Source organism: Phallusia mammillata, chromosome 4 (genome assembly GCF_965637545.1).
Source record: "Phallusia mammillata chromosome 4, kaPhaMamm4.hap1.1, whole genome shotgun sequence".
Classification (NCBI taxonomy): domain Eukaryota; kingdom Metazoa; phylum Chordata; class Ascidiacea; order Phlebobranchia; family Ascidiidae; genus Phallusia; species Phallusia mammillata.
Genome location: NC_137255.1, coordinates 21,636,311 through 21,652,697, shown reverse-complemented (window position 1 = coordinate 21,652,697; position 16,387 = coordinate 21,636,311). Strand labels below are relative to the sequence as shown.

The window sequence follows — 16,387 nt, the reverse complement described above, 5'->3', positions numbered from 1 at the left end:
CATGTTAAACTTGTTGCGAAAAAAGTCATAGTAGAGCTTGTAGTTAAAACAGCTTAACTGCACATTTCTTGCTGCTGATCATTAGTTCGTACTGTAGGCTACTACACGCACTGGTTGCTTTGTGTGCGAATTACCATGATTTTTAAGGCACGCCAACCAATATGCGTTTCAGTTGAAGTACTAATTTAACTTGTTACACCGCTTGTTTTTTTCCATGTCATTTACTTAAAAACGCCTAAAGCGCTCTGCATTCTTCTCATTATTGATATCAGCTTGCACAAACTACTATTACTCAAAAAAATGTTGGAAATCGAAATCATTACAACGTAAAAATAACAAGTGAACCGGCACGGTCGAATAAAAGGTTGCCGATCACTGTAAGTGTAATGTCATAACAGACTGCAGGAATGTGCCTGTGAAAAGGTGATTCAGCGGTGATATGACATGCAAGTACGTGTTTTTTTTTAACTTCATTCAAATTGGGTTGCCCAAAAAATTGACAACTACCTACATGTCTATAGCAAAGCATTGTCTTTTTTAAAGTGAAGCAGTTTTTCCTGGAAGTGCAAACTGTAAAAAGTGGTTGCATATGGTTTTCACTTTTCAACTGGCGAAGTGTCATTGACATATGGAACTTTTTTTCAACTGCACAAAAACCCTTAGCTGTAAGTTCACTTTGTGCGATTTAGCTTTGATTATGTGATAATGCGAAGGCTTTTTGTGCTCTTTATTACAAAACGATTTCTTTGTGATAATTGTAAAGCATTTTGTTTGTTGCGATTGCGAGCATCAAATAAATAGACGTAAAAACAATTGGTGTAGCGCGAAAAAAGAAAAAAATGTGAGAAACGCTGTAACTGACACCTTGCGAAAAAAGCTTTGCTGTATAAGTTTCCAGTTCATAAAGCACTTAATTAAGACTACAAAACTTGCCAGTACTGATTCTTGCAGACATGGGTAACATGGAAAAGCAGGAGAGTTTCAATGCTCCGTACAAACGACAGACTTGGGCAAAATCTTGGGACTTCATTTTCACTGCTGCGGGTTGTTCCATTGGACTTGGAAATGTTTGGCGATTTCCCTATCTATGTTTCAAGAGTGGTGGTGGTAAGTTGTATGATATACTAAACTTTTCAGGAAAACTTTAGATTAGAATTTGGTTTGACGCGAACCAACTGAGGCTTGTTCAGAATTTTTTTTGTTTGATGTTCGTTCAAATTAGGGGTAGGTGTACTTGGGTTACGAAACTACATATTTAGCCTTATCCTAAATTGTGTATCTTTCCACTTTTTATTTTTCCCACTCCTCAATGTTTGCTATTTGGATTTACAGGGCAGAATGTACGAGACATAGTGGTAAAATAATGTAATCAAGAAAACCTAAACCTTTAGGTCCTAAAGGTTACGAGCATCTACAAGGTTATGATAAACCACTGATTTAAAAGAATATATTGAAACTTTGAGATGCTTGTGCTATATCGAACTATCGTTCAGTGCGATTGGATGCATCTATCATCACATTTTAGTAGTAACTATTAGTGATGTACCGAATCGCCGAAATTTCGATTCGGCCGAAACCGAATATTCGGCGGATTTGCCGAATAAATTCGGCCGAATCAACCGAATCATTTATGACGTCACGCGAAGTCGTATACCTTTCGCGTTTGACATGAAAACTTAAGTTTATCTACCTGGCTGTTAGTACAGAATGGTTGTGTTTCGTCCTTAATTTGGTTCTGTGGGGTTTAACATTGCCTCAATCATGATTTCCAACCCGACAATGAATTACTGATTTTTTATCTGCAGTTGGAAAAGCGATATTGTGTTAAAAAATATAATGATTGACGCGATTTTTGTTGGTACTAGGCAGAAAAGACACGTTTACGCTTTAAATATGTGTTCGTAAAAGATTCGGTTTCGGCCGAATCGCAATAAATTATTCGGCCGAAACCGAATCTTTGCAAAAGTGGCCGATTCGGCCGAATAAATTCGGCAAACCGAATATTCGGTACATCTCTAGTAACTATGTGGGGCATTTGCAAAAAAATGAGTAGAAATTATCACTGTCACAAATATACATGCAGCGTGCGTGTTCTTGCGCGGTACGTGAATGCTATTACAATATTTCTTGCGACACACATGGTTGATGAGAACATGCCCTCAAACGCACATGAATTCATGAGGCACATTTTGCGCTTCCGCGTTGGTTTTAGATTAGTGGTAATTACCTTGTTTTGTGGAGTGGCGTTTGAATCTTAATTGGTAATGTACGCTCAGGTTTTTGTGCAAATCAAGGACCTTCGCTTTGAAATAGCTTGATCTGGCAATGGTTAGTCGTCGACAGTGACACGTGGCCGTTACCTTAAACATGTGTTAGGCTAAAACAAAAACGGGCCAACTGGCTTAGATCTAAGACAGATCAAAAATCGAACTTCAAAGTTTCACATATGACATGCGTTGTGGGTAAATATAGGTGAGCATAAGACATGCAAAATCAGTGTTGTTTTCTTTGCATCATCAAAATACTTTTAGCAGTTTAAAACATCAATACTGGTAGATCAAATATTTGATACATTTCAAATAGAATTTTTTGGCAATGACAGAAACAGAACTTCCTAACTTGTTGTACTTTTTTGTATCCTAACCGCATTTTGTTGAGTAGTAGTCGGTAATAAGCGGACTGTGTTGTCTTGCCAACGGTCATCACTCAGTTTGAACTTCAGGTACAAGATTTGTTATCTGCAACGAGAAACACGAATCAGGCGGCCAGCGGGCAAATGTTTTGAACTTTAACTTACTGCTGAAGCCAACCCGGCTAAGCCCCTTTTAGCAGTTTATTGATGCATCAGAAATCTATTTATCATTTGAGAAAGTTGAAACTGCCCACTCAGTTACAAAGAAAGTTTGTCAAAATTTGGCTTAGGCCAGATCAAATACAATTAGTCCCATTAAGTTGAAAAACTAGTCTTTGTGTAGATTACCAAACTCATCTATTTTACGTAACTTAAATGCCTGTTTCTGAGTTTTCTTGTAGTTTTAGGAAGGTTATTTTTACCACACAAAATTCACCAAATGGGCAATTATAAATGGGTATTTTGGTCCACTTTATCTAATTATGACATATCCGATTATTACATAAATAAATTGTTCTCAGAAACCATTGAATATCACGCTTTGTTGTCTAGAAATATGACACAAAACATATAGGAATCGTGACAGTATGCGACCTGAAACAAACCTGGCCTAAGGCAGCAAACTTTGTTTTTGTTTGTAATATGCAACACATAAGAAAGGGTATTTGAGTTTAAAGTGGTGAATCACTCTTGTGTTTTGAGGTGTGTCACCAACAGATTGCAACTTACTTTACCTGCGGTCTATCACCATAAAACATAAAGACCAAGAAAATCATTGCAATCTTTGATTTACGCATGGCTGCTTGTTGTTGTTTGTGGGTTGTCAATGATAATTTTGCAACTAAAACACAGTTCACACTTGGTTACTTTTAAATTACTGCGGTAGATTTCCTTCCGTGTACAGTTTTACCCTTCGGGCTGATTTGCCCGCATCCGATAATGATAGCGATAAACTTTGCTGGCAACAGGCTTTTATCGCAATGCGAAATCTATGGCACGCACCCAAAATCATTGGCAATTTTTTATCTCGATTATCGTAAATATTGTGCAAAGTTATACTCGCTACATCGGTGATAAATCGCCTAATAAATACTCGCTACATCGGTGATAAATCGCCTAATAGCGATCTTGTTTTTGCAGCGAGTTTGTTTATTTGAACAAGCTTTTTTTATTTCTTATTTTTTGTACAGGTGCAGTGTTTTTTTAAGGTGTTTTGGGGGACCGAAACAAATTTCTCCAGCGGTTTCCCAAAATTTGAATATGGCTATTTTTTGGTATTTAAATGAAACACTTGCGGTCTCTTAAAACTACTTAGCGGTCACCCAAACCAAACCTTTAAAAAAAACCTGTACAGGTGCTTTCCTGATTCCCTACTTTCTCTTTGCAATTCTGATCGGAATTCCGCTGGTGATTCTGGAAACTTCTCTAGGACAAAGCGTGCGGCTTGGTCTCACGAAAAGCTGGGGAACTGTGCCAATATTCAAAGGTAAAACGAAATAAACTGGCAATATTTCAGGGTAAACTATAAAATACCAGTTGAGGTAACTCAAAAAAATAACATGCAAAATGATCATTGTAGTTTATTAAGACTACTACTGAGTTTTTCATGTAACAATAATCCGTTAAAGATTGACTATAAAAAGTGTAAAACATGCACAAATGTAATATTTAATAATACGTCCTTTGAATCCAGCATCCCAAAGTAGTTTAAAAAACACGGCATTTTCAGCAAAACAAATCGATCAATATTTTTGTGCCTGTATTATTTATTATTTTACAAAAAACAACAAAAAGCACGTAAATTTCTTTATACTTAGGTTTGGCGTTTGCAAATGTGGTGATTTTGCTGCATGCCAATGTTTTCTATGTTGTCATATTGGCGTGGTCCTTCAAATACCTCGTGGGGAGTTTCTCTTCCGTTCTTCCTTGGACGACTTGCGACAATTCTTGGAATACTGCCAACTGTGTGAACGTCGCAAGTCTCAATGCGTCACGCTTTGCCAACGAGTCAAATAGTGTGAACGTCACTGACAGCAATGTTACCACGGGCAACGTCACGGCGTTGACTTCAGCGGCGGAGGAATATTGGAAGTAAGTTTATTCACTTGTAGTAGATTGTCCACGTCTACTATATAGTGGTTCATGACTATCTGTGCGTTCTTTACCCTTTAAGTTTTAATGACCTTTTGTCTAGACTCTAGAACTACTGACAGAAGTAAATTGAATTGTAATGATTGATTTGAAATTTTGAAGTAAAACCGAAAGCAATTTTTTTACGAATTCTGTATGTTATCTGATAAATATTATTATACTAAAACTCTACTTTTTCACAACAATTGAAAGACCCTTTGTTTTAAATCACATCTCGAACCCGAAGTTTTGGTGATTTGTACCCACGAGAAACATACACACATCTGATTTGCTTTGAAAAACTATTATACTTAATATGAACATTGATTCTATTTCGGTGTTCTCTTAAGCCTGGAAATGCTTGGGATATCTCCAGGTATCGAGCACATGGGAAAGCTCAGATTAGACCTTGCACTGTATCTGATTCTCATCTGGCTCGGTGTCTACCTTTGCACGTTCAAGGGAATCAAATGGTCCGCCAAGGTAGTGTACACAACCTTTCACATGTATTCAAAATGTTGTTCCATATTTCTGACATCTGTTTGCTTTTTTTGCTTGAAAATTGAAATCAAAATTAACAAATATCGAATACCGATACGTTTTTTTATAGAGGTAGCTGCCAAAACATTTTATAAACCAATCATTGTGTGCATTTTTGTTGTCACTCAAAAAGTTTAAATAAAGAACGACACTCTTTGTTTGTTCCAGATTGTTTACGTAACTGCTACATTGCCTATCTTCTTGATTGTCGTCATTCTGATAAGGGGTGCAACACTTGAGGGCGCTGCCAACGGTGTCGGGTATTATCTCACCCCCAACATCACAAAGCTTTCGCATCCTGAGGTAAGAAATAATAAATGCATACAAACACTGCTTAGCTAATTTCCGAGCAAAAACACTATAACTATTGTCATCTTTCCATGTGTTGCTACGTGACTTTTTTAAACCCAAAACAATGCCGGAAATTTCCAGTCTGTAACATCCAGCTTTTGTCGTGTTTTTTCTTGGTACATATGACATTATGTTTTTATTGTATTTTTTATTCAGGGATTTTGTAATTTAATTGTCATTGCTTAGTGCAAACTTAATTAACAATATACAACCATTGTAAACGTTACTTGATTAATTGGTTTGTGTTTAACGTAGAAGTTTTTAATTTACATTTTCCAATAAACCAGCATGTGTAATGTTCATCATAGAACGGACCAAAACAGCAAATACATCTCAATGTATCCTGATCTCGCTATTGTCATTGGCCAAATGCTACTGTTGTTCAAATTTTCTAAGCATCTGCAGATACCCAAAACTTACATATTTGCTGGAATTGTAGAAAACTTGTTTTGCTTTGTATTTCTATCTTTGTGCAACAAAAGGCACCAACAATGGTTTGATGTCAATTGTAGGTTTGGGTTGGCGCTGGAACTCAGGTGATCTACTCGTACGGGGCTTGTGCTGGTAATTTGATCACCCTTGGAAGCTACAACAAATATCATCATGACCTGTTACGGTAACCTGACATAAACTACAGATTACCGGTTTCTCCGAGAGTTTAGCTTGCTAACACGAAATAACACAGAAGCACCTCGTTACCAGTTTGTACTGCCCACATTTCAGTACAAACAAGTCGAAACGCTTCTCATTTTGTAAGGGTATTGGTGTGTAATTTTTTTGCGTTTTTTATTTCTTTTATTCCGTCTGTATGGACGCGATTTACTTGTTAATGTACTGTGTCTCTGTTTGTAGAGATTCAATTCTAATTGGAGTTCTCAACATTGGAACAAGTTTTATTTCCGGATTTGCTGTCTTCTCTACTCTCGGATTTATGGCTCATTATCAAGTAAGTAAAATGTACATGATTAGGTAAAATGCAACATCTAGTCAAAAATTCGACCACATGTAGTCAAAAATGATAATAAACCGTTTAATAAGATAAAAATATGCTGACGACCACGAAATTATAAAAACGCTTTCATAAATTATATGTAGAACAAAACACAAAATATGCTGCTGGTAAAGTTGCTCGTGGTTTACAGAAAATGTTCTTAGTCGGTTTATTGGGCTACTGTTTGGTCGGCTGTGAAACTTTTGGCGTTGGTTTAATGGAAAACGTTTAGTTTCCGAACGTCATTAGGACGCCATGTTCGGTAAAAAGCTTCGGCCAACCGAAATGCATCAGTAATAACAAAGCTGCATCGAATGTAGACGATAGTAAGGGAGAAAATAAACAACTGCTTAGTGCCATATTACGCTGCCAAGATAGTTCGCTTTTCACCTCAAGCGATTCCTGATTTGGAGCATTGGCACTCATAACACAAAAATTACGTTGCTTTCAAATTTGCCAGCAGCGCAATCTCTATAAACCCTTAACGTAATTTCCTCAAACTTGGTTTAATTTTCCGCCTGTGTGTTGGTTTTTGCAGTCTCTTCTGATCTTTATTATGTAGTGTGCTTATGTTTTTATAAGCTTGTTGTGCTCTACTTATGTATGTAATATGTAAGTAATACATGCACATATATATGTAAAGCGCAATGACTCTTATAGTTATAAATATAAAAAGCATATGTAATGACGTGCGGGTTTTTTTAGAATCCCGATTTAGCCGCATTATGGTCATAAGATAATCGATGCTTTTCTCTTTTCGAGAAGTTACGGATGGTTAATCGTGTTATAATCCACAGCGAAAAGTTTATACGGTTTTCCATCAAAGCATCATTTCAAACCCACGCAATTTATGTCAAAGGCTGATTAGGTTTAAATCTGGTTTAACGTGTTAATTCAAACCTATTTTTAATTCAGAACACAACATTAGAAGAGGTGGCCAAATCCGGACCAGGTCTAGTATTCGTCGCCTATCCTGAAGCTCTGTCTCTACTTCCCCTTCCACAGTTTTGGTGCGCCCTCTTCTTTTTGATGATTATTTTTCTTGGATTTGACTCGGAGGTATGTAGTGCTTACTGTTAACATAGTTTGTAATTTAGTTTACTATACTTTAGTTTCGTGAACCAATCGGTGGTATGACCGGGTCACAGTTAATGTCTGAAAACCCGGCCCAATCCGAAGTTATTTCACACAAAGCCCGTAAAGCTAAGATGAATTGCCTGTCGTACTATTAATGCCCAAAAAGTTAATAAAATTGGGGCACAAATGTGGCTGAATGTGAAGTCAGCAAGGCGGAATCAAGCCCTTTTATTTAAACTGTAAGCCCTACCCGAACAAGACCCGAAAAACCCTGCCCGATTTACAACTCTGCACTGGATTGTCAATTTAGTGTGGCAAAAATCTTTGTTTCTAAACAAGAGATTATTAGGGCCTGCTGGTAAAACATGACATATTCCTAACGTACGATTAGTTGTTTTGCTCTGTTTTGTTACTATACACAGGTTACATTTTCAATATCACCCTAATTTTATTCTTTATATTTTTAGTTCGTTTACCAGGAATGCGTCTTGGCATTTTTCATGGACAATTTTCCAAAAATTCGAACCTTTCGATACGGGCGAGAAATTTTCCATGCCGTCTTATGTGGATTCATGTTGATAATCGGCCTTCTAATGGTTACGGAAGTAAGATGTCTACTTTGTGGTATAATTGAATAATGTTTGAGTAAAACAAGAAAAATTTCCAGTGCGTAAAGGCAGGAAAATTTTCTAGTTGGCTGAGTACCGAGTATTATTCCTCTCTCAAAGAGCATTGACAATTTTCGAGTCGTATGTTTCTTTGAATAACGGGCGACAAAATGGCAGTCACCTATCCACATGTGTTTATACTTAATATGCCTTACTTAGGTCAGTGTTCGGCAACTGCCCGCGAGGAGTTAGTTACTGGGCCGTATGCTATTTCCGGTTAAATGCTTCTTAACATTTTGCCCATGTATCTCGGGGATTATAAACTAATTTAGTCGTTTTCATTGCTGAATATTTGTTTTTTGAAGGTCGGTCCGCGATAAAATTTCGGTTTCAAAAACGGTCCTTGGTACGAAAAAGGTTACCGACCCCTGACTTGGGTGACATATGTATTTATTAAACAAACGGTAGATGTCCACAGACTTATCAGAGTTTATAATCTGTTGTTATATGTCATACAAGCTTTAATCGTCTGTTTTGTATAGGGCGGTGTCTACCTGTTTGAGATTTACAACCATTTTGCAATAGCTGGTTGGTGTCAGTTCTTTATCGCCGCTTGCGAATTCGTGGCGGTCGGGTGGCTGATCGGAGCCAACCGTCACTGGATGGAGATAAAGAGAATGGTCGGAAGTCGACGCGGCAAGAGACTAATTGTTGTGGCATGGAAATTTATTGGCCCTGTGGCTTGCGTGGTAGGTTAAATAATGTCAAATAGATTTTTTGCACTGGTGGGAATGTCTGCTTCAACAACGTTTAAATGTTTTTTTTCGTGCAGGGTAGTGTAAGTGAAAAGAAACGTTGTTCCTTCTGTAATAAACTTTATTTGTTTGTTGTGGCTGTATACCAGTTGGTTTCAGAGTTGTAAAATGTCTTGTTATAGGCCATTGTCCATTCTGTATGCTTTCTTGATTATAAGCCTAGCCTGTCGATTAAACCTTTGGGTCTGAACGAGAAAAAAACGATTCGGCTTCGGGCTTCTACTTTCAGGTTCGGGCTCCAATTTCAGGCCCGCCAAGAACTCTGGTTGGTTTTACTCATATTTTTTACATTTTGTGGCTACGCCAATGCAAAATGCTTTTACTACAGTTTTGAAGTTATACCGCCTGTGTGTACAAATTGCGAATTGTTTTTTTGATTTACTACCTTTAATTTCAGGCTCTTTCTATATACTACATGGCTTTGCTTCGACCTTTGAGATATCACTCATATGTGTATCCAGTTTGGGCACAGGTGTTTGCACAATTTATCAGTTTGAGTTCAGTGAGCATGATTCCAGCCTACGCCATTTATAAAGTTGTGAAAACTCTGAGAAACGGTGGAAAATTATCTGAGGTATGAATATTTTATGTGAATGTGTGCATTCAGTAAACGAAATTTCGGATTGATTATCACAAGAGGTTTTCTTGGTAGTTCAAATTGCTGGATTGTTAAAAGTTTTTGGGATTCAAAGTTTTTATTACAGAAAAAGAAACATCAAAGTTATCTCGTTTTGCGTGCAATAGCAGTACCATATATTTTTATGTTTCAATTGTGTGTAAAAGGCTTACGAAGGTGTGAAAATAAAACCGAATATTCGGTTTGGCAAACTTGTTAGATCAAAGGGTATTTTTTATTCGGCTGAAACCGAACATTCAGGCAAAAAAACATATCAACTCAAAAACAAGAAAAGTGGCTTTCCTATTTATTCGCAATTTATATGCAAAATGTCTTTTGTTATGATTTACTACATACACCATTTTCTCTGTATATATCGGAAATATATTTGACCCCAAATTTGAATTAAAAATATCTAACAAATAATTTCAAAATATAGTTTTATAAACGGTGTTTCCTTTACTTGGTTAGACTAAAGATGTTTTGTTTTCACAGACAAATCCAAATATATGTTATGCCACATATTATAGCAAGTTTAAAAATGCTCAGACCCAATAAAACTGTGCTGTTTTAATTCCAGTTACGTTACCGCCCGATTAATGGAAATACGATGGAAACGGAAGATTTCCAAACAATGGTTCCTATGGTGTCAAAAGCAGAGACCAGTTACAGCCCAACTTAATCTGTGCCAACTTTGACACATTATCGTATGTATGCGTTCATAATACATACGTTTCTAAACTAAAATTTGCCTATTTTGTGACATGTAGATTACCGGATTGGTTGCCATTTGTAAGGACTTTTCAGCCATTTTGTGATTCACATCAGTAGAACACGACTTTAAGTAAACTATCTAAGTAATGGTCTTTAAAATACTGATGGACGTTCAGGAAATTTCGTTTTCTTTTTTTATGTTAAAATGAAGATGTTGTGTATCGGTTACTGTTGTACATGCAATAATACACATTTAGGGAAAACTTTCTGTTTGTTATGATTTGCATTAAACATGTCGTATAGTTAAATTGTTTCTTATAATATTTACAATTTTAGTCATATCATACTGACTACAATTTAATATTGGACCAGAGCTGTAAGCAAAAACTAGGCCTCAAAGTTAGATTAACCAACGCAAAATTACGATACACATAAAAGTCAGACCCGAATCCAACCGCTGTTATAAAAACTAAGACACTGATTGACCCGACTTACAACTTTGCCTTGGACGATATACATTGTCCTTAGTATCCAATGTAATTTAAATGTACAGTACAGCTTATTGTGTGGGAACTTAAGCTATGTGAATATATTAGCGTTTGACAGTTTATTGAAGAAAATCACACTTCAAAGGACAAATCTCAAAATTTCTACATTTGATGTGTGGTTGAAGGACCTTGTAAGCCGCGCTCCAAGTTTGTGCCTGGCAATATGGGTATGTAGCGCTCCCTGGTGGTATTAAATTTTTTAAAAAATGTTACCGAGGGAGGGCGCTATGGAGCAAATACAAACTTAGTTCCTCCGGATTTGTAACTAACAGTGCAAAATGTAAACTTCGTGTAGTGCGATTGGAAAAAAAACTAGTTTGACTAAAAAAGGCATGGACTTTAATTTACGAATAACAGAAGCATTTTTGTTTGAAGGAAAGGTGTTGTTGTCGTGACTATTTGCATTTTATTTCTCCATAAGGACACGTTAACGCAATTTCTATAATAAACTATTTCAAATCGCTCGCTAATTTTAATGTAAAAATACAGCAAAAAACACACGACCTGATGATTATCTATACACCAGGTTGATGAAATAAAGTTCCAAGATTTTAGTCACCGAGAAAGGTTGCAATCTATTCCTGTTAACCGCCGCATAACAACTTTATTTTGATTGAACTTGCACCTACAGTCGCAGTCGGCCTTAATTTATAAGAAAATAGACAACGATCACATAAAATTGGCTTCTACTCAATTGGGTCATATGATGTGCCTCGTATGGTATGTGAACTTGTAATGCTTCCGGCTTTCGAGGGTCACGAATTGCATCAAGTGCAATCACCAAAATCATAAGGTGTCAAATTTACATCCAAACAGCTCGCGTATTCATAACATCGTTATGTAAGTCCGCAGTTTCGGGTTCAAAATGGCGATCCAATTTCAGAACGTTTTTCTTAATCCCGTACGCTCGCTGCCCAGTCCCGAACCTTTCTCTACTTGCATCTGTATCTCGTGGTGGAGTGTTCTTATCTATGACCCTTTGACCTTGAAATTGTCACCCGAGACCCGGCGCTGATTGGTCAATAATTTAAGTGGTGTCCGATGTCAGTTTAACGTCGTTTTGTGTCTTAAAAGCCACAACAGTAGATATGGTAGCACGATGTTTAACTTGATGTACATTGATGATTGGTAAAATTTTTCATCACTTTCGACCAGACATGTTGCGTAAGTTCTAACTTTTGTTTGTTTTCGAAGTCTGTGTTTCACAATAAGCAAACTGGGTTCGTGCAATTTTTTAACCTTTATCTTGTATGCAAATGTACGCCTGGGATGTTCCGGCCTATAACTCTCGTGAGATATTTTAAAAGAACTGCGCCAAATCTATTTTAATCACGAATTAGCTTCAATGCCATATTGTTGCAACAATTTGCAAAAGCTTCAGTGTTGAAATAAATGCGAAAGCTGATGGGTTTTAGTCCATTTTACTCAATCTCTCTGTTTTCTTAAAGCAATTGAACTTAAACGGCATTGTATATACCAAAGCAGTACCTTCTGATCTAAAGAAGTTACGCTTTCATAGCTATGTGATGAATGGTGATACATAATGAGTTTGGAAAAGTTCGGCGTTGTTCTGTCTGTCTGTAACACAGTAGACAGCTATGATTGAACTTACATAGAACCAAACCATAGTTAACATAGTTCCAAACCAGCAATGATCTTGTGGTTTGACCAAAAGGCCCACGGCAATTTATTCCCGCATTCCTAACTCATAGCAAAAATGCCAGCCTGTCAGGCTTCTGGTGGGATAAGGCAATTCTCCTAAACACGGGTGCAGATGGTTGAGCGATGTGCGCTTTGATCATGCACAAGATATATATGAGGAAAAATTAGGGCAATTTTATATTGAGGTTGAGCTTCACTTTGAAATCCGTCTAACGACTTGATTGCACTTCGCAACATTACGACCCTCAAGGACCGCTTAGCGCCGTGTCACATATGCTTCTTCAAACCTTCCAGAAATCCTGACCGACCAATCATCTACGCTCTAACCGTTACACACGCGATTTGTGAATCAAACTTTGGTGATTTGAACTTAGTAATAAAACTGTCGAAACTTTGAACCCATCATAGATGTCAATTGCGAAGTTTTAACCGTTATGTTTGACAGAAATGAAAAGGCCAAAGTTTCAAAACCATTATACACGCGATATGTGAATTAAACTTTGAAACGTTGTGTGATTTTATGGTAATAAAACTTTCGAAGCTTTAATTGAACCGATCATATACGCTAGTTTTCCCAAAACTTTCGACGAATTTCTCCCTTAACCATTCAAAAATATTTTCATTCCACCAAAATATACTGCGTGGTAGATGTTAAACCAAACGAGCATTTTGGGTCATTTCAACTTCACAGGTCATGCCCCAGAGCTTAAGTGTTTATTTACAAACCACATGTAAAAAATAAGTTTCAAAATTTCTCCGTGGTTGGGAATCACTAATATACGCGATTTGTAAATTTACCCAAAAACATTGTGTGGTTTAAAAGTAATAACACTTTCGAAGCTGTTAACCCATCATACACGCAATTTGTGAATTAAACTTTGAAACGTGACGTTAGATTTGATTACAGCAAATAAGAAGGGGCAGTGACCTTCGGTTTCCAGCACGTTAATTTTATTTTTACCTAAATTCTCATGGAAGGCGTTAGAACAAGGATTATCGTCATTGTTTTCCGTAAATAGTAAGGGTAGACCTTTCAGATACCAGCATTAATATTAGCATGTACAAAACACGTAAATCCGTAACCACAGTCCGTAGTTTCCTTATTTTTCTTTTCATAAATTAACAAATCGTTTTTGTCTTTAATTTTTTTTTTGTTCCGCGGTTATCTTTATGTATATTATGTTGTTTTGAAGCCGTGATCTTTACCGTTTTGCTTGCGTGACCTAGAAAACTTTGTGTAAAACCGCGTGACCCAGTTTTCAGTGATATCGCGAGCTTTTCTCCGATTAAGCCCGTTTTGACAAAAAACTCACATTGTTTTAAGGAATAGCGATTTATTCTATACACTTCAGTGGTAAATTTGGTGTTGAGCAAACAAATATTAATGCCTCGATAACGACGTCCAACACGGCTCATAGAAAAACGGGATTCCTGCATTTCCCACGTTTGTTGCTTATTTAAAAGCAGCTCTATGGCTAATCAATGGGTACAATATGGCGTGTACAGTGTATGTTTTTAACTGGAAGTCTTTTGTAACCCCATATCCCAGGGGCGGGCAACATACGGCCCGCGGGCCGGATCCGGCCCGGGACGGGATTTTGACCGGCCCGCAGACAGTTTCCGGGTCATACATGGTAATGTGGCCCGCGGCCACAGTCTGCCGCAATCCCCCACTACTTGCATACTACGTCAAATTATAGTTGTAACGGACAGTAACGCTCCCCAATAGCAAAAAAACTTTCCCGCCGTTACTATCTAAGCAAAAAAAACTATCTAAGTCTGTGGTGTATGCATTAAATTGGTGTATGCACTATGTATGGTGACCGGCTATACCTTTTTAATATAACGGTAACGAGCTTTCCCTCAAACTTGTTTCACTTTTACACTTTCTATAGGTCTGCTAGCGCTTCAAAAACTGCGAAGTTTTTGTATCATCCTTAAATTTGATAAATCTAGTGTAAGTTATTAATGTGGAATGTATAGGTTTCTCTTTTGCCGAGTAATGCCCCATTACTTTTAATCAAAATAACAAAAATAGCTATTGTTTGCGCATAATCGTATGATGTTATCTTGTCTATGACGTCACAAACTTTGCTTGGATGCGTTAGAATTGCGTGAAATTGACCCTCAGTGTTGTTGTAGCAATTAAATTGGGTTTTAACTGTTAACATAAGCATTCGTTGGTGCTGGGTAAATCTAATTGCACGCAAATGCTCAAGAGTCAAGAACTTTAAAAAAAAACGATATAATGGGGGGCGATATTGAGCCAGTGCCCTAGCAAGGGGGCGATTTCGCTAAAATGGTTGAAGACCATTGGTTTAGGTGGTCAAAAATCCGTTTTAAATCACTGGATAAATACGCGATTAATGTATCGATTCGGGAATCCGGCCCGCCAAGTACTTTATTTTCCCATATCAGGCCCGCCGACTGGAGAAGTTGCCCGCCACTGCCATATCCACTTGCGAAAGTTGCCTGCTCGCATATTTACAACACAACATCTAAGGGTTTACGCGCACCGAAGCATATACTGGAATAATTGCGCTAGCCAAAAAATTAAACTCCTTTGAGGTGAACCTACATGGTGACTCATCCTCTGTGATACGTATAAGTTTATTGCATAGGTTTGCCAGTTCGACCTCCACACCGCATGCTAATGATTGTTTGTTTGTTTTATTTTTATTTTTATTGGCAAGTAACATATGATTGCGTTGTGCTCATAATTGAATCTTTGTTTTGAATATACATTACCAGTCCGTTGAATCATCTTTTATCTCGAAAGTTGGTGACTTCAATTTTGTTCAACCCATCTAGTTCCACTGGTTTTAAATACTTCCGTTTAAGCTTCTTGTTTAGGGCGACACGTGGCTCAGGCGAGATTGGACCTATAACCTTTGAAACCCAAAGCAATAACGCTAACCACTCTGCGATCTTGGTGTTGATTGTAGTGGTTTACATACACTACATCGGTACATTATCTTGTTGTTACTTTTAATGAGTAGGTTCATTGAATCTACTGAATAAAAATCTAAACATAGTGTACACGGCTGTGCTGTGGATAAGCTTGACATCTGATCATCAGCGTCTATGAATTTTTTCAACACATTGTGGTATATGCAGGGTCGCTTAATCCAATGCAGCAGCGTATAGTCACATTTAACACTTGCAGCGGTACAAGACCGCACATGCACTTAACTCATTAATGACAACATATCACAAACCAACATACTTGGTTGACTTTTCCACATTTCAAAATACGGGAGGAAATCCTATTTGTGCTGTGTCCGGTTTGCAGCTGTTGGCATACGTTTTCACGTGACCTGACGTGTGACTGCCCGATTATGCGTCCCAGCTATTATAGCGCGGTGCGTAAGGCGACTTACCGGGGCGCAAAGTGCGATTGGCGTCCACCGACCCGCGGCGCATGTGCGGCATTAATCACATTACGGTAGCGGTTGGGCATGACAAACTGACGTCAACGAGAATTGTGCCGGGAGGGTTTTGCCTCATTGGCATTTGCACGTCGTGGGTAACGGATCCCGCCCTGCGAAAAGCGTGGGCTCTTGGGGTTAATTACCAGGTTAAATCGTGGGTCCACAGTCAACAACCCGGCTTGAATCAGTCTAAATATCAGCTTGGAAGTTGATTTCCGTTTTGGCTTGTTTAATGGCGGTGGGGAGTCTTATCTGGTTGACTTTAAGCCTGG

At 37.8% G+C, this 16,387-nt stretch overlaps 1 protein-coding gene across 1 annotated transcript; it reads left to right on the top strand.

Annotated features, from left to right (window-relative positions):
* Positions 1–856: 856 nt before the first annotated feature.
* LOC145222956 (sodium- and chloride-dependent GABA transporter 3-like) lies at positions 857–10,742 on the top strand. Its single transcript, XM_080089217.1, has 12 exons — positions 857–1,107; positions 3,987–4,118; positions 4,450–4,723; positions 5,113–5,245; positions 5,471–5,605; positions 6,166–6,269; positions 6,506–6,599; positions 7,560–7,703; positions 8,189–8,326; positions 8,872–9,078; positions 9,542–9,718; positions 10,341–10,742. The coding sequence occupies exons 1-12, from the start codon at positions 954–956 to the stop codon at positions 10,440–10,442; spliced, it is 1,794 nt and encodes a 597-aa protein (XP_079945343.1). The 5' UTR covers positions 857–953; the 3' UTR covers positions 10,443–10,742.
* The last annotated feature ends 5,645 nt before the right edge of the window (positions 10,743–16,387 follow it).